The 15,846-nt window shown below is 53.9% G+C and overlaps 1 protein-coding gene across 7 annotated transcripts in view; it reads right to left on the bottom strand.

The window, feature by feature from the left end:
- arhgap9 (Rho GTPase activating protein 9) overlaps window positions 1-15,846 on the bottom strand; it is a 264,445-nt gene that overhangs the window by 202,330 nt on the left and 46,269 nt on the right. For all 7 annotated transcript variants that reach the window (XM_059956259.1, XM_059956258.1, XM_059956256.1 and 4 more), the window contains one exon: window positions 14,341-14,409. In XM_059956259.1, the coding sequence (XP_059812242.1) occupies window positions 14,341-14,409 (69 nt within the window). The remainder of the gene's footprint in view (window positions 1-14,340; window positions 14,410-15,846) is intronic.

Consider the following 15,846-nt stretch of genomic DNA (forward strand, 5'->3'; position numbering starts at 1 on the left):
ACACAAAGTGAATCTCCCTCCACACTCACATCACACACTCTCGGGGTCAGACACAGAGTGAATCTCCCTCCACACCGTCCCATCACACACTCCCAGCGTCAGACACAGAGTGAATCTCCCTCCACACTCTCCCAACACACATTCCCGGGGTCAGACACAGAGTGAATCTCCCTCCACACTCTCCCATCACACACTCCCAGGGTCAGACAGAGTGAATCTCCCTCCACACCGTCCCATCTTAATCTCCCAGGGTCAGTCACAGAGTGAATCTCCCTCCACACTCTCCCATCACACACTCCCGGGGTCAGACACAGAGTAAATCTCCCTCCAGACTGTCCCATCACACACTCCCAGGGTTAGACACAGAGTCAATCTCCCTCCACACCGTCCCATCACACACTCCCGGGGTCAGACACAAAGTGAATCTCCCTCCACACTGTCCAATCACACACTCCCAGGGTCAGACACAGAGTGAATCTCCCTCCACCCCATCCCATCAGACACTCCCAGGGTAAGACACAGAGTAAATCTCCCTCCACACCGTCCCATCACACACTACCGGGGTCAGACACAAAGTGAATCTCCCTGCACACTGTCCCATCTCACACTCCCAGGGACAGACACAGAGTGAATCTCCCTCCACACTGTCCCATCACACACTCCCAGGGTCAGACACAGGGTGAATCTCCCTCCACATCGTCCCATCACACACTCCCAGGGACAGACACAGAGTAAATCTCCCTCCACACTGTCCCATCACACACTCCCGGGGTCAGACACAGAGTCAATCTCCCTCCACTCCGTGCCATCACTCTCTCCCAGGGTCAGACACAGTGAATCTCCCTCCACAATGTCCCATCACACAAGCCCAGGGTCAGACACAGAGTGAATCTCCCTCCACACCGTCCCATCATCCTCTCCCAGGGTCAGACACAAAGTGAATCTCCCTCCACACCGTCCCATCACACACTCCCAGGATCAGACACAGAGTGAATCTCCCTCCACACTGACCCATCACACACTGCCAGGGTCAGACACAGAGTGAATCTCCCTCCACACTGTTCAATCACACACTGCCAGGGTCAGACACAGAGTGAATCTCCCTCCACACTGTTCAATCACACACTCCCGGGATCAGACACACAGTCAATCTCCCTCCACACCTTCTCATCACACACTCCCGGGGTCAGACACAGAGTGAATCTCCCTCCACACAGTCCCATCACACACTCCCAGGGTCACACACAGTGAATCTCCCTCGTCAATGTCCCATCACACAATCCCAGGTTCAGACTCAGAGTGAATCTCCCTCCACACCGTCCCATCTCAATCTCCCAGGGTCAGACACAAAGTGAATCTCCCTCCACATCATCCCATCACACACTCCCAGGATCAGACACAGAGTGAATCTCCCTCCACAATGTCCCATCACACACTGCCAGGGTCAGACACAGAGTGAATCTCCATCCACACTGTCCCATTACACACTGCCAGGGTCAGACACAGAGTGAATCTCCCTCCACACTGTCACATCTCACACTCCCGGGATCAGACAACAGTCAATCTCCCTCCACACCTTCTCATCACACACTCCCGGGGTCAGACACAGAGTGAATCTCCCTCCACACCGTCTCATCACTCACTCCCGGGGTCAGAAACAGAGTGAATCTCCTTCCACACTGTCCCATCACAGACTCCCGGGGACAGTCACAGAGTGAATCTCCCTCCAGACTGTCCCATCACACACTCCCAGGGTCAGACACAGAGTGAATTTCCCTCGACCCCATCCCATCACACACTCCCAGGGTCAGACTCAGAGAGAAGCTCACTCCGCACCGTCCCATCACTCACTCCCGGCGTCAGACACAGAGTGAATCTCCCTCCACACTGTCCCATCACACACTCCCATGGTCAGACACAGAGTGAATCTCCCTCCACACCGTCCCATCACACACTCCCGGGGTCAGACACAAAGTGAATCTCCCTCACACTGTCCCATCTCACACTCCCAGGGACAGACACAGAGTGAATCTCCCCCGACACTGTCCCATCACACACTCCCAGGGTCAGACACAGAGTGAATCTCCCTCCACATCATCCCATCACACACTCACAGGGAAAGACACAGAGTAAATCTCCCTCCACACCGTCCCATCACACACTCCCGGGGTCAGACACAGAATGAATCACTCTCCACACTGTCCCATCACACACTCCCAGGGTTAGACACAGAGTGAATCTCCCTGCAGACACTCCCATCACAAACTCCCAGGGTCAGACACAGAGTGAATCTCCCTCCACACTGTCCCATCACACACTCCCAGGGTCAGACACAGAGTGAATCTCCCTCCACACTCTCCCATCACACTCTCCCGGGGTCAGACAGAGAGTGAATCTCCCTCCACTCTGTCCCATCACACAATCCCAGGGTCAGTCACAGAGTGAATCTCCCTCCGCACAGTCCCATCACACACTCCCAGGGTCAGACACAGTGAATCTCCCTCCTCAATGTCCCATCACACAATCCCAGGTTCAGACTCAGAGTGAATCTCCCTCCACACCGTCCCATCTCAATCTCCCAGGGTCAGACACAAAGTGAATCTCCCTCCACATCATCCCATCACACACTCCCAGGATCAGACACAGAGTGAATCTCCCTCCACACACTCCCATCACACACTCCAGGGTTCAGACACAGAGAGAATCTCCCTCCACACCGTCCCATCACACACTCCCAGGGTTAGGGACAGAGTGAATCTCCCTCCACACCTTCCCATCACACACTCCCGGGGTCAGACACAGAGTAAATCTCCCTCCAGACTGTCCCATCACACACTCCCAGGGTTAGACACAGAGTCAATCTCCCTCCACACCGTCCCATCACACACTCCCAGGGTCAGACACAGAGTGAATTTCCCTCGACCCCATCCCATCACACACTCCCATGGTCAGACTCAGAGAGAAGCTCACTCCGCACCGTCCCATCACACACTCCCAGCGTCAGACACAGAGTGAATCTCCCTCCACACTCTCCCATCACAAACTCCCAGGGTCATACACAGAGTGAATCTCCCTGCACCCCGTCCCATCACACATTCCCGGGGTCAGACACAGATTGAATCTCCCTTAACACTGTCCCATCACACACTCCCAGGGTCAGACAGAGTGAATCTCCCTGCACCCCGTCCCATCAGACATTCGCGGGGTCAGACACAGAGTGAATCTCCCTCGACACTGTCCCATCACACACTCCCAGGGTCAGACACAATGTGAATCTCCCTCCACACTCTCATCACACACTCCCAGGGTCAGACACACAGTGAATCTCCATCCACACTGTCCCATCACACACTCTCAGGGTCAGGCACAGAGTGAATCTCCCTCCACACCGTCCCATCTTAATCTCCCAGGGTCAGACACAGAGTGAATCTCCCTCCACAGTCTCCCATCACACACTTCCAGGGTCAGACACACCGTGAATCTCCCTCCACACTCTCATCACACACTCCCAGGGTCAGACACAGAGTGAATCTCCCTCCAAACCGTCTCATTATACTCTCCCAGAGTCAGACACGGAGTGAATCTCCTTCCACACCGTCCCATCACACTCTCCCAGGGTCAGACACAAAGTGAATCTCCCTCCACACTGTCCCATCACACACTCTCGGGGTCAAACACAGAGTGAATCTCCCTCCACACTCTCCCATCACACACTCCCAGGGTCAGACACAGAGTGAATCTCCTTCCACACTCTCCCATCACACTCTCCCAGGGTCAGACACAAAGTGAATCTCCCTCCACACTCACATCACACACTCTCGGGGTCAGACACAGAGTGAATCTCCCTCCACACCGTCCCATCACACACTCCCAGCGTCAGACACAGAGTGAATCTCCCTCCACACTCTCCCAACACACATTCCCGGGGTCAGACACAGAGTGAATCTCCCTCCACACTCTCCCATCACACACTCCCAGGGTCAGACAGAGTGAATCTCCCTCCACACCGTCCCATCTTAATCTCCCAGGGTCAGTCACAGAGTGAATCTCCCTCCACACTCTCCCATCACACACTCCCGGGGTCAGACACAGAGTAAATCTCCCTCCAGACTGTCCCATCACACACTCCCAGGGTTAGACACAGAGTCAATCTCCCTCCACACCGTCCCATCACACACTCCCGGGGTCAGACACAAAGTGAATCTCCCTCCACACTGTCCAATCACACACTCCCAGGGTCAGACACAGAGTGAATCTCCCTCCACCCCATCCCATCAGACACTCCCAGGGTAAGACACAGAGTAAATCTCCCTCCACACCGTCCCATCACACACTACCGGGGTCAGACACAAAGTGAATCTCCCTGCACACTGTCCCATCTCACACTCCCAGGGACAGACACAGAGTGAATCTCCCTCCACACTGTCCCATCACACACTCCCAGGGTCAGACACAGGGTGAATCTCCCTCCACATCGTCCCATCACACACTCCCAGGGACAGACACAGAGTAAATCTCCCTCCACACTGTCCCATCACACACTCCCGGGGTCAGACACAGAGTCAATCTCCCTCCACTCCGTGCCATCACTCTCTCCCAGGGTCAGACACAGTGAATCTCCCTCCACAATGTCCCATCACACAAGCCCAGGGTCAGACACAGAGTGAATCTCCCTCCACACCGTCCCATCATCCTCTCCCAGAGTCAGACACAGAGTGAATCTCCTTCCACACCGTCCCATCTCAGTCTCCCAGGGTCAGACACAAAGTGAATCTCCCTCCACACCGTCCGATCACACACTCCCAGGATCAGACACAGAGTGAATCTCCCTCCACACTGACCCATCACACACTGCCAGGGTCAGACACAGAGTGAATCTCCCTCCACACTGTTCAATCACACACTGCCAGGGTCAGACACAGAGTGAATCTCCCTCCACACTGTTCAATCACACACTCCCGGGATCAGACACACAGTCAATCTCCCTCCACACCTTCTCATCACACACTCCCGGGGTCAGACACAGAGTGAATCTCCCTCCACACAGTCCCATCACACACTCCCAGGGTCAGACACAGTGAATCTCCCTCCTCAATGTCCCATCACACAATCCCAGGTTCAGACTCAGAGTGAATCTCCCTCCACACCGTCCCATCTCAATCTCCCAGGGTCAGACACAAAGTGAATCTCCCTCCACATCATCCCATCACACACTCCCAGGATCAGACAACAGTCAATCTCCCTCCACACCTTCTCATCACACACTCCCGGGGTCAGACACAGAGTGAATCTCCCTCCACACCGTCTCATCACTCACTCCCGGGGTCAGAAACAGAGTGAATCTCCTTCCACACTGTCCCATCACAGACTCCCGGGGACAGTCACAGAGTGAATCTCCCTCCAGACTGTCCCATCACACACTCCCAGGGTCAGACACAGAGTGAATTTCCCTCGACCCCATCCCATCACACACTCCCAGGGTCAGACTCAGAGAGAAGCTCACTCCGCACCGTCCCATCACTCACTCCTGGGGTCAGTGACAGACGGAATCTACGTGCAACCATCCCAACACACACTCCCGGCGTCAGACACAGAGTGAATCTCCCTCCACACTGTCCCATCACACACTCCCAGGGTCAGAGACAGAGTGAATCTCCCTCCACACCGTCCCATCACACACTCCCGGGGTCAGACACAAAGTGAATCTCCCTCACACTGTCCCATCTCACACTCCCAGGGACAGACACAGAGTGAATCTCCCCCGACACTGTCCCATCACACACTCCCAGGGTCAGACACAGAGTGAATCTCCCTCCACATCATCCCATCACACACTCACAGGGAAAGACACAGAGTAAATCTCCCTCCACACCGTCCCATCACACACTCCCGGGGTCAGACACAGAATGAATCACTCTCCACACTGTCCCATCACACACTCCCAGGGTTAGACACAGAGTGAATCTCCCTGCAGACACTCCCATCACAAACTCCCAGGGTCAGACACAGAGTGAATCTCCCTCCACACTGTCCCATCACACACTCCCAGGGTCAGACACAGAGTGAATCTCCCTCCACACTCTCCCATCACACTCTCCCGGGGTCAGACAGAGAGTGAATCTCCCTCCACTCTGTCCCATCACACAATCCCAGGGTCAGTCACAGAGTGAATCTCCCTCCACACAGTCCCATCACACACTCCCAGGGTCAGACACAGTGAATCTCCCTCCTCAATGTCCCATCACACAATCCCAGGTTCAGACTCAGAGTGAATCTCCCTCCACACCGTCCCATCTCAATCTCCCAGGGTCAGACACAAAGTGAATCTCCCTCCACATCATCCCATCACACACTCCCAGGATCAGACACAGAGTGAATCTCCCTCCACAATGTCCCATCACACACTGCCAGGGTCAGACACAGAGTGAATCTCCCTCCACACTGTCCCATTACACACTGCCAGGGTCAGACACAGAGTGAAACTCCCTCCACACTGTCACATCTCACACTCCCGGGATCAGACAACAGTCAATCTCCCTCCACACCTTCTCATCACACACTCCCGGGGTCAGACACAGAGTGAATCTCCCTCCAGACCGTCTCATCACTCACTCCCGGGGTCAGAAACAGAGTGAATCTCCCTCCACACTGTCCCATCACACACTCCCAGGGTCAGACACAGAGTGAATCTCCCTCCACACTCTCCCATCACACTCTCCCGGGGTCAGACAGAGAGTGAATCTCCCTCCACTCTGTCCCATCACACAATCCCAGGGTCAGTCACAGAGTGAATCTCCCACCACACTCTCCCATCACACACTCCCGGGGTCAGACACAGAGTGAATCTCCCTCCACACACTCCCATCACACACTCCAGGGTTCAGACACAGAGAGAATCTCCCTCCACACCGTCCCATCACACACTCCCAGGGTTAGGGACAGAGTGAATTTCCCTCCACACCTTCCCATCACACACTCCCGGGGTCAGACACAGAGTAAATCTCCCTCCAGACTGTCCCATCACACACTCCCAGGGTTAGACACAGAGTCAATCTCCCTCCACACCGTCCCATCACACACTCCCAGGGTCAGACACAGAGTGAATTTCCCTCGACCCCATCCCATCACACACTCCCATGGTCAGACTCAGAGAGAAGCTCACTCCGCACCGTCCCATCACACACTCCCAGCGTCAGACACAGAGTGAATCTCCCTCCACACTCTCCCATCACAAACTCCCAGGGTCATACACAGAGTGAATCTCCCTGCACCCCGTCCCATCACACATTCCCGGGGTCAGACACAGATTGAATCTCCCTTAACACTGTCCCATCACACACTCCCAGGGTCAGACAGAGTGAATCTCCCTGCACCCCGTCCCATCAGACATTCGCGGGGTCAGACACAGAGTGAATCTCCCTCGACACTGTCCCATCACACACTCCCAGGGTCAGACACAATGTGAATCTCCCTCCACACTCTCATCACACACTCCCAGGGTCAGACACACAGTGAATCTCCATCCACACTGTCCCATCACACACTCTCAGGGTCAGGCACAGAGTGAATCTCCCTCCACACCGTCCCATCTTAATCTCCCAGGGTCAGACACAGAGTGAATCTCCCTCCACAGTCTCCCATCACACACTTCCAGGGTCAGACACACCGTGAATCTCCCTCCACACTCTCATCACACACTCCCAGGGTCAGACACAGAGTGAATCTCCCTCCAAACCGTCTCATTATACTCTCCCAGAGTCAGACACGGAGTGAATCTCCTTCCACACCGTCCCATCACACTCTCCCAGGGTCAGACACAAAGTGAATCTCCCTCCACACTGTCCCATCACACACTCTCGGGGTCAAACACAGAGTGAATCTCCCTCCACACTCTCCCATCACACACTCCCAGGGTCAGACACAGAGTGAATCTCCTTCCACACTCTCCCATCACACTCTCCCAGGGTCAGACACAAAGTGAATCTCCCTCCACACTCACATCACACACTCTCGGGGTCAGACACAGAGTGAATCTCCCTCCACACCGTCCCATCACACACTCCCAGCGTCAGACACAGAGTGAATCTCCCTCCACACTCTCCCAACACACATTCCCGGGGTCAGACACAGAGTGAATCTCCCTCCACACTCTCCCATCACACACTCCCAGGGTCAGACAGTGAATCTCCCTCCACACCGTCCCATCTTAATCTCCCAGGGTCAGACACACAGTGAATCTCCCTCCACACTCTCCCATCGCAAACTCCCAGCGTCAGACACAGAGTGAATCTCCCTCCACACCGTCCCATCACACACTCCCAGCGTCAGACACAGAGTGAATCTCCCTCCACACCGTCCCATCACACACTCTCAGGGAAAGACACAGAGTAAATCTCCCTCCACACCGTCCCATCACACACTCCCGGGATCAGACACAGAATGAATCACTCTCCACACTGTCCCATCACACACTCCCAGGGTTAGACACAGAGTGAATCTCCCTCCAGACACTCCCATCACAAACTCCCAGGGTCAGACACAGAGTGAATCTCCCTCCACACTGTCCCATCACACACTCCCAGGGTCAGACACAGAGTGAATCTCCCTCCACACCGTCCCATCACACAATCCCAGGGTCAGTCACAGAGTGAATCTCCCACCACACTCTCCCATCACACACTCCCGGGGTCAGACACAGAGTGAATCTCCCTCCACACACTCCCATCACACACTCCAGGGTTCAGACACAGAGAGAATCTCCCTCCACACCGTTCCATCACACACTCCCAGGGTTAGGGACAGAGTGAATCTCCCTCCACACCTTCCCATCACACACTCCCGGGGTCAGACACAGAGTAAATCTCCCTCCAGACTGTCCCATCACACACTCCCAGGGTTAGACACAGAGTCAATCTCCCTCCACACCGTCCCATCACACACTCCCAGGGTCAGACACAGAGTGAATTTCCCTCGACCCCATCCCATCACACACTCCCATGGTCAGACTCAGAGAGAAGCTCACTCCGCACCATCCCATCACACACTCCCAGCGTCAGACACAGAGTGAATCTCCCTCCACACTCTCCCATCACAAACTCCCAGGGTCATACACAGAGTGAATCTCCCTGCACCCCGTCCCATCACACATTCCCGGGGTCAGACACAGAGTGAATCTCCCTTAACACTGTCCCATCACACACTCCCAGGGTCAGACAGAGTGAATCTCCCTGCACCCCGTCCCATCAGACATTCGCGGGGTCAGACACAGTGTGAATCTCCCTCGACACTGTCCCATCACACACTCCCAGGGTCAGACACAATGTGAATCTCCCTCCACACTCTCATCACACACTCCCAGGGTCAGACACACAGTGAATCTCCATCCACACTGTCCCATCACACACTCTCAGGGTCAGACACAGAGTGAATCTCCCTCCAAACCGTCTCATTATACTCTCCCAGAGTCAGACACGGAGTGAATCTCCTTCCACACCGTCCCATCACACTCTCCCAGGGTCAGACACAAAGTGAATCTCCCTCCACACTGTCCCATCACACACTCTCGGGGTCAAACACAGAGTGAATCTCCCTCCACACTGTCCAATCACTCACTCCCAGGGTCAGACACAGAGTGAATCTCCCTCCACACCATCAAATCACTCACTCCCAGGGTCAGACACAGACTGAATCTCCCTCCACACAGTCCCATCACACACAGAGTGAATCTCCCTCCACACTCTCCCATCACACACTCCCAGGGTCAGACACAGAGTGAATCTCCTTCCACACTCTCCCATCACACTCTCCCAGGGTCAGACAGAGTGAATCTCCCTGCACCCCGTCCCATCAGACATTCGCGGGGTCAGACACAGAGTGAATCTCCCTCGACACTGTCCCATCACACACTCCCAGGGTCAGACACAATGTGAATCTCCCTCCACACTCTCATCACACACTCCCAGGGTCAGACACACAGTGAATCTCCATCCACACTGTCCCATCACACACTCTCAGGGTCAGGCACAGAGTGAATCTCCCTCCACACCGTCCCATCTTAATCTCCCAGGGTCAGACACAGAGTGAATCTCCCTCCACAGTCTCCCATCACACACTTCCAGGGTCAGACACACCGTGAATCTCCCTCCACACTCTCATCACACACTCCCAGGGTCAGACACAGAGTGAATCTCCCTCAAAACCGTCTCATTATACTCTCCCAGAGTCAGACACGGAGTGAATCTCCTTCCACACCGTCCCATCACACTCTCCCAGGGTCAGACACAAAGTGAATCTCCCTCCACACTGTCCCATCACACACTCTCGGGGTCAAACACAGAGTGAATCTCCCTCCACACTGTCCAATCACACACTCCCAGGGTCAGACACAGAGTGAATCTCCCTCCACACCATCAAATCACTCACTCCCAGGGTCAGACACAGAGTGAATATCCTTCCACACTGTCCCATCACACTCTCCCAGGGTCAGACACAGTGAATCTCCCTCCACGACGTCCCATCACACACTCCCAGGGTCAGACACAGAGTGTATCTCCCTCCACACTGTCCCATCACACACTCTCGGGGTCAAACACAGAGTGAATCTCCCTCCACACTGTCCCATCACACTCTCCCAGGGTCAGACACAGTGAATCTCCCTCTACAATGTCCCATCACACAAGCCCAGGTTCAGACACAGAGTCAATCTCCCTCCACTCCGTGCCATCACTCTCTCCCAGGGTCAGACACAGTGAATCTCCCTCCACAATGTCCCATCACACAAGCCCAGGGTCAGACACAGAGTGAATTTCCTTCCACACCGTCCTATCTCAATATCCCAGGGTCAGACACAAAGTGAATCTCCCTCCACACCGTCCCATCACACACTCCCAGGATCAGACACAGAGTGAATCTCCCTCCACACTGTCCAATCACACACTGCCAGGGTCAGACACAGAGTGAATCTCCCTGCACACTGTCACATCTCACACTCCCGGGATCAGACACACAGTCAATCTCCCTCCACACCTTCTCATCACACACTCCCGGGGTCAGACACAGAGTGATTTTCCCTCCACACTGTCCCATCACACACTCCCAGGGTCAGACACTGAGTGAATCTCCCTCCACACCGTCACATCACTCACTCCCAGGGTCAGACACAGAGTGAATATCCTTCCACACCATCCCATCACACTCTCCCATGGTCAGACACAGTGAATCTCCCTCCACAATGTCCCATCACACAAGCCCAGGTTCAGACACAGAGTCAATCTCCCTCCACACCATGCCATCACACTCTCCCAGGGTCAGACACAGAGTGAATCTCCTTCCACACCGTCCCATCACACACTCTCGGGGTCAGACACAGAGTGAATCTCCCTCCACACCGTCCCATCACACACTCCCAGGGTCAGACACAGAGTGAATCTCCCTCGACACTGTCCCATCACACACTCCCAGTGTCAGACACAGAGTGAAACTCCCTCCACACCGTCCCATCACACACTCCCAGGGTCAGACACAGAGTGAATCTCCCTCCACCCCGTCCCATCACACTCTCCCGGTGTCAGACACAGAGTGAATCTCTTCTACACTGTCCCATCACACATTCCCAGGTTCAGACACACATTCAATCTCCCTCCACACTGTCGCATCAGGCACTCGGGGTCAGACACAGAGTGAATCTCCCTTAACACTGTCCCATCACACACTCCCAGGGTCAGACAGAGTGAATCTCCCTGCACCCCGTCCCATCAGACATTCGCGGGGTCAGACACAGTGTGAATCTCCCTCGACACTGTCCCATCACACACTCCCAGGGTCAGACACAATGTGAATCTCCCTCCACACTCTCATCACACACTCCCAGGGTCAGACACACAGTGAATCTCCATCCACACTGTCCCATCACACACTCTCAGGGTCAGGCACAGAGTGAATTTCCCTCCGCACCGTCCCATCTTAATCTCCCAGGGTCAGACACAGAGTGAATCTCCCTCCACAGTCTCCCATCACACACTTCCAGGGTCAGACACACCGTGAATCTCCCTCCACACTCTCATCACACACTCCCAGGGTCAGACACAGAGTGAATCTCCCTCAAAACCGTCTCATTATACTCTCCCAGAGTCAGACACGGAGTGAATCTCCTTCCACACCGTCCCATCACACTCTCCCAGGGTCAGACACAAAGTGAATCTCCCTCCACACTGTCCCATCACACACTCTCGGGGTCAAACACAGAGTGAATCTCCCTCCACACTGTCCAATCACACACTCCCAGGGTCAGACACAGAGTGAATCTCCCTCCACACCATCAAATCACTCACTCCCAGGGTCAGACACAGACTGAATCTCCCTCCACACAGTCCCATCACACACAGAGTGAATCTCCCTCCACACTCTCCCATCACACACTCCCAGGGTCAGACACAGAGTGAATCTCCTTCCACACTCTCCCATCACACTCTCCCAGGGTCAGACAGAGTGAATCTCCCTGCACCCCGTCCCATCAGACATTCGCGGGGTCAGACACAGAGTGAATCTCCCTCGACACTGTCCCATCACACACTCCCAGGGTCAGACACAATGTGAATCTCCCTCCACACTCTCATCACACACTCCCAGGGTCAGACACACAGTGAATCTCCATCCACACTGTCCCATCACACACTCTCAGGGTCAGGCACAGAGTGAATCTCCCTCCACACCGTCCCATCTTAATCTCCCAGGGTCAGACACAGAGTGAATCTCCCTCCACAGTCTCCCATCACACACTTCCAGGGTCAGACACACCGTGAATCTCCCTCCACACTCTCATCACACACTCCCAGGGTCAGACACAGAGTGAATCTCCCTCAAAACCGTCTCATTATACTCTCCCAGAGTCAGACACGGAGTGAATCTCCTTCCACACCGTCCCATCACACTCTCCCAGGGTCAGACACAAAGTGAATCTCCCTCCACACTGTCCCATCACACACTCTCGGGGTCAAACACAGAGTGAATCTCCCTCCACACTGTCCAATCACACACTCCCAGGGTCAGACACAGAGTGAATCTCCCTCCACACCATCAAATCACTCACTCCCAGGGTCAGACACAGAGTGAATATCCTTCCACACTGTCCCATCACACTCTCCCAGGGTCAGACACAGTGAATCTCCCTCCACGACGTCCCATCACACACTCCCAGGGTCAGACACAGAGTGTATCTCCCTCCACACTGTCCCATCACACACTCTCGGGGTCAAACACAGAGTGAATCTCCCTCCACACTGTCCCATCACACTCTCCCAGGGTCAGACACAGTGAATCTCCCTCTACAATGTCCCATCACACAAGCCCAGGTTCAGACACAGAGTCAATCTCCCTCCACTCCGTGCCATCACTCTCTCCCAGGGTCAGACACAGTGAATCTCCCTCCACAATGTCCCATCACACAAGCCCAGGGTCAGACACAGAGTGAATCTCCTTCCACACCGTCCTATCTCAATATCCCAGGGTCAGACACAAAGTGAATCTCCCTCCACACCGTCCCATCACACACTCCCAGGATCAGACACAGAGTGAATCTCCCTCCACACTGTCCAATCACACACTGCCAGGGTCAGACACAGAGTGAATCTCCCTGCACACTGTCACATCTCACACTCCCGGGATCAGACACACAGTCAATCTCCCTCCACACCTTCTCATCACACACTCCCGGGGTCAGACACAGAGTGATTTTCCCTCCACACTGTCCCATCACACACTCCCAGGGTCAGACACTGAGTGAATCTCCCTCCACACCGTCACATCACTCACTCCCAGGGTCAGACACAGAGTGAATATCCTTCCACACCATCCCATCACACTCTCCCATGGTCAGACACAGTGAATCTCCCTCCACAATGTCCCATCACACATTCTTCGTGTCAGACACAGAGTGAATCTCCCTCCACACCCTCCCATCACACACTCCCAGGGTCAGACACAGAGTGAATCTCCCTCCACACTGTCCCATCACACACTCCCAGTGTCAGACACAGAGTGAAACTCCCTCCACACTGTCCCATCACACACTCCCAGGGTCAGACACAGAGTGAATCTCCCTCCACCCCGTCCCATCACACTCTCCCGGTGTCAGACACAGAGTGAATCTCTTCTACACTGTCCCATCACACATTCCCAGGTTCAGACACACATTCAATCTCCCTCCACACTGTCGCATCAGGCACTCGGGGTCAGACACAGAGTGAACATCCCTCTACATGTTTGTATCACATTTGACCACAGTCAAATTAGAACAGCCTGCTGGCAGTGCATCCAAGTTTCCAGAAAGGTTTAAGAACTCACTGGGGAGGTAGGTGGAGAGCCGTTGTCTCTGTTGAAGTCGTCCTTTGAGTGGCTCCTCTGGTACATTGCCTGAACACAGAACATTTAAGATAATAACATGGAGCATCGATCCGTACAGAGTGGGAACAGGCTCTTTGGCTCACCCTGGCAGCACGTTTGAGGCACTTAGCACTGTCTGGGTAAAAGCACTTGCCCAGCACATCTCCTTTGAGTTTACCACCTCTCACCTAAATGCAAGCCCTCTGTTCAACCCTTGGAAAAAGATATCATCTGCCCTCTCGTAACCTTTCAGCCTCTCCTCAGCCTCCGCCACTCCAGAGAAAACAATCCTCACCTCGTTTCCTTCTGTAGGCTCCTCACCACTTATTCTGAAACGACATCACGCTCCCCCCTCACCCCTCACAAAGGATAACTTGAACAGGTTAGGACTTTATTTGCTGGTGAATAGGAGAATGAGGGACAAGCTGCCAATTGAACCTTTACGATAAGTTTGGATAGTTACACAGATGGGGGAGATTTGGAGGGATATGGTCTGGGCGCAGTCAGGTGGGACTAGGCAGAAAATCAGATTAGTATAGGCTGAATGGGCCAAAGGGCCTGGTTCTGTGCTGTAGTACCCCTGACTTAGAACATAGAATGGTGCAGCACAGTACGGGCCCTTTGGCCCACAATGTTGTGCTGATCTATATAAACCGACTCCACCATCAATCTAATCCTTCCTTCCTGCACAGCCCATAGATCTCCAGTTTACTTCCATCCATGTACCTATCTAAGAGTCTCTTAAATGTCCCTCATGTATCTACCTCCACCACCACCCGTGGCAGCACGATCCATGACTCTGTCGATGTACCACACAATGTGTCCTCTCTGGATACATCATGGTTTGATAAGGCAACAGCTCTGCCCGTGACCGGTAGAAACCGGGGAGAGTTGTGAACACAGCTCAGCACATCAGAGAAACCAGCCTCCCCTCCACGGACTCTGTCTACACTTCTCACTGTCTCAGAATAATCAAAGACCCCTCCCACCCCAGACATTCTCTCTCTCTCCCCTCCCGTCAGGCAGAAGATACAAAAGCCTGAAATCATGTTTCACCAGGCTCAAGGACAACTTCTACCCCACTGTGATCAGACTATTGAACAGTGTGCTATTATGATAAAATGGACTCTTAGCCTCATAATCTACCTCGTTAGTGCACTGCACTTTCTCTGTGACACTTTATTCTGCATTCTGTTATTGTTTTACCTTGTTCTATCTCAATGCACTGTGTAATGATCTGATCTGAATGAACAGTGTGTGAAACAGGTTTCTCACTTTATCTCAGTACAGGAAACTAAAATAAACCAATTTTAATTCCAATCCCACAGCATTCCTGGGAAAAGGGATTCCTCATTCCCAAATGGCTAAGGTGGTGTTCCCCTTGTTTCAGACTCAGCAGCCTGACACTTACCACTCCAGTCACCCCTCCCTGTGGCATCACGCCACCCCCCCCTTCCTATTGTGGGT

This window comes from Hypanus sabinus, chromosome X1 (assembly GCF_030144855.1).
Source record: "Hypanus sabinus isolate sHypSab1 chromosome X1, sHypSab1.hap1, whole genome shotgun sequence".
Taxonomy (NCBI): domain Eukaryota; kingdom Metazoa; phylum Chordata; class Chondrichthyes; order Myliobatiformes; family Dasyatidae; genus Hypanus; species Hypanus sabinus.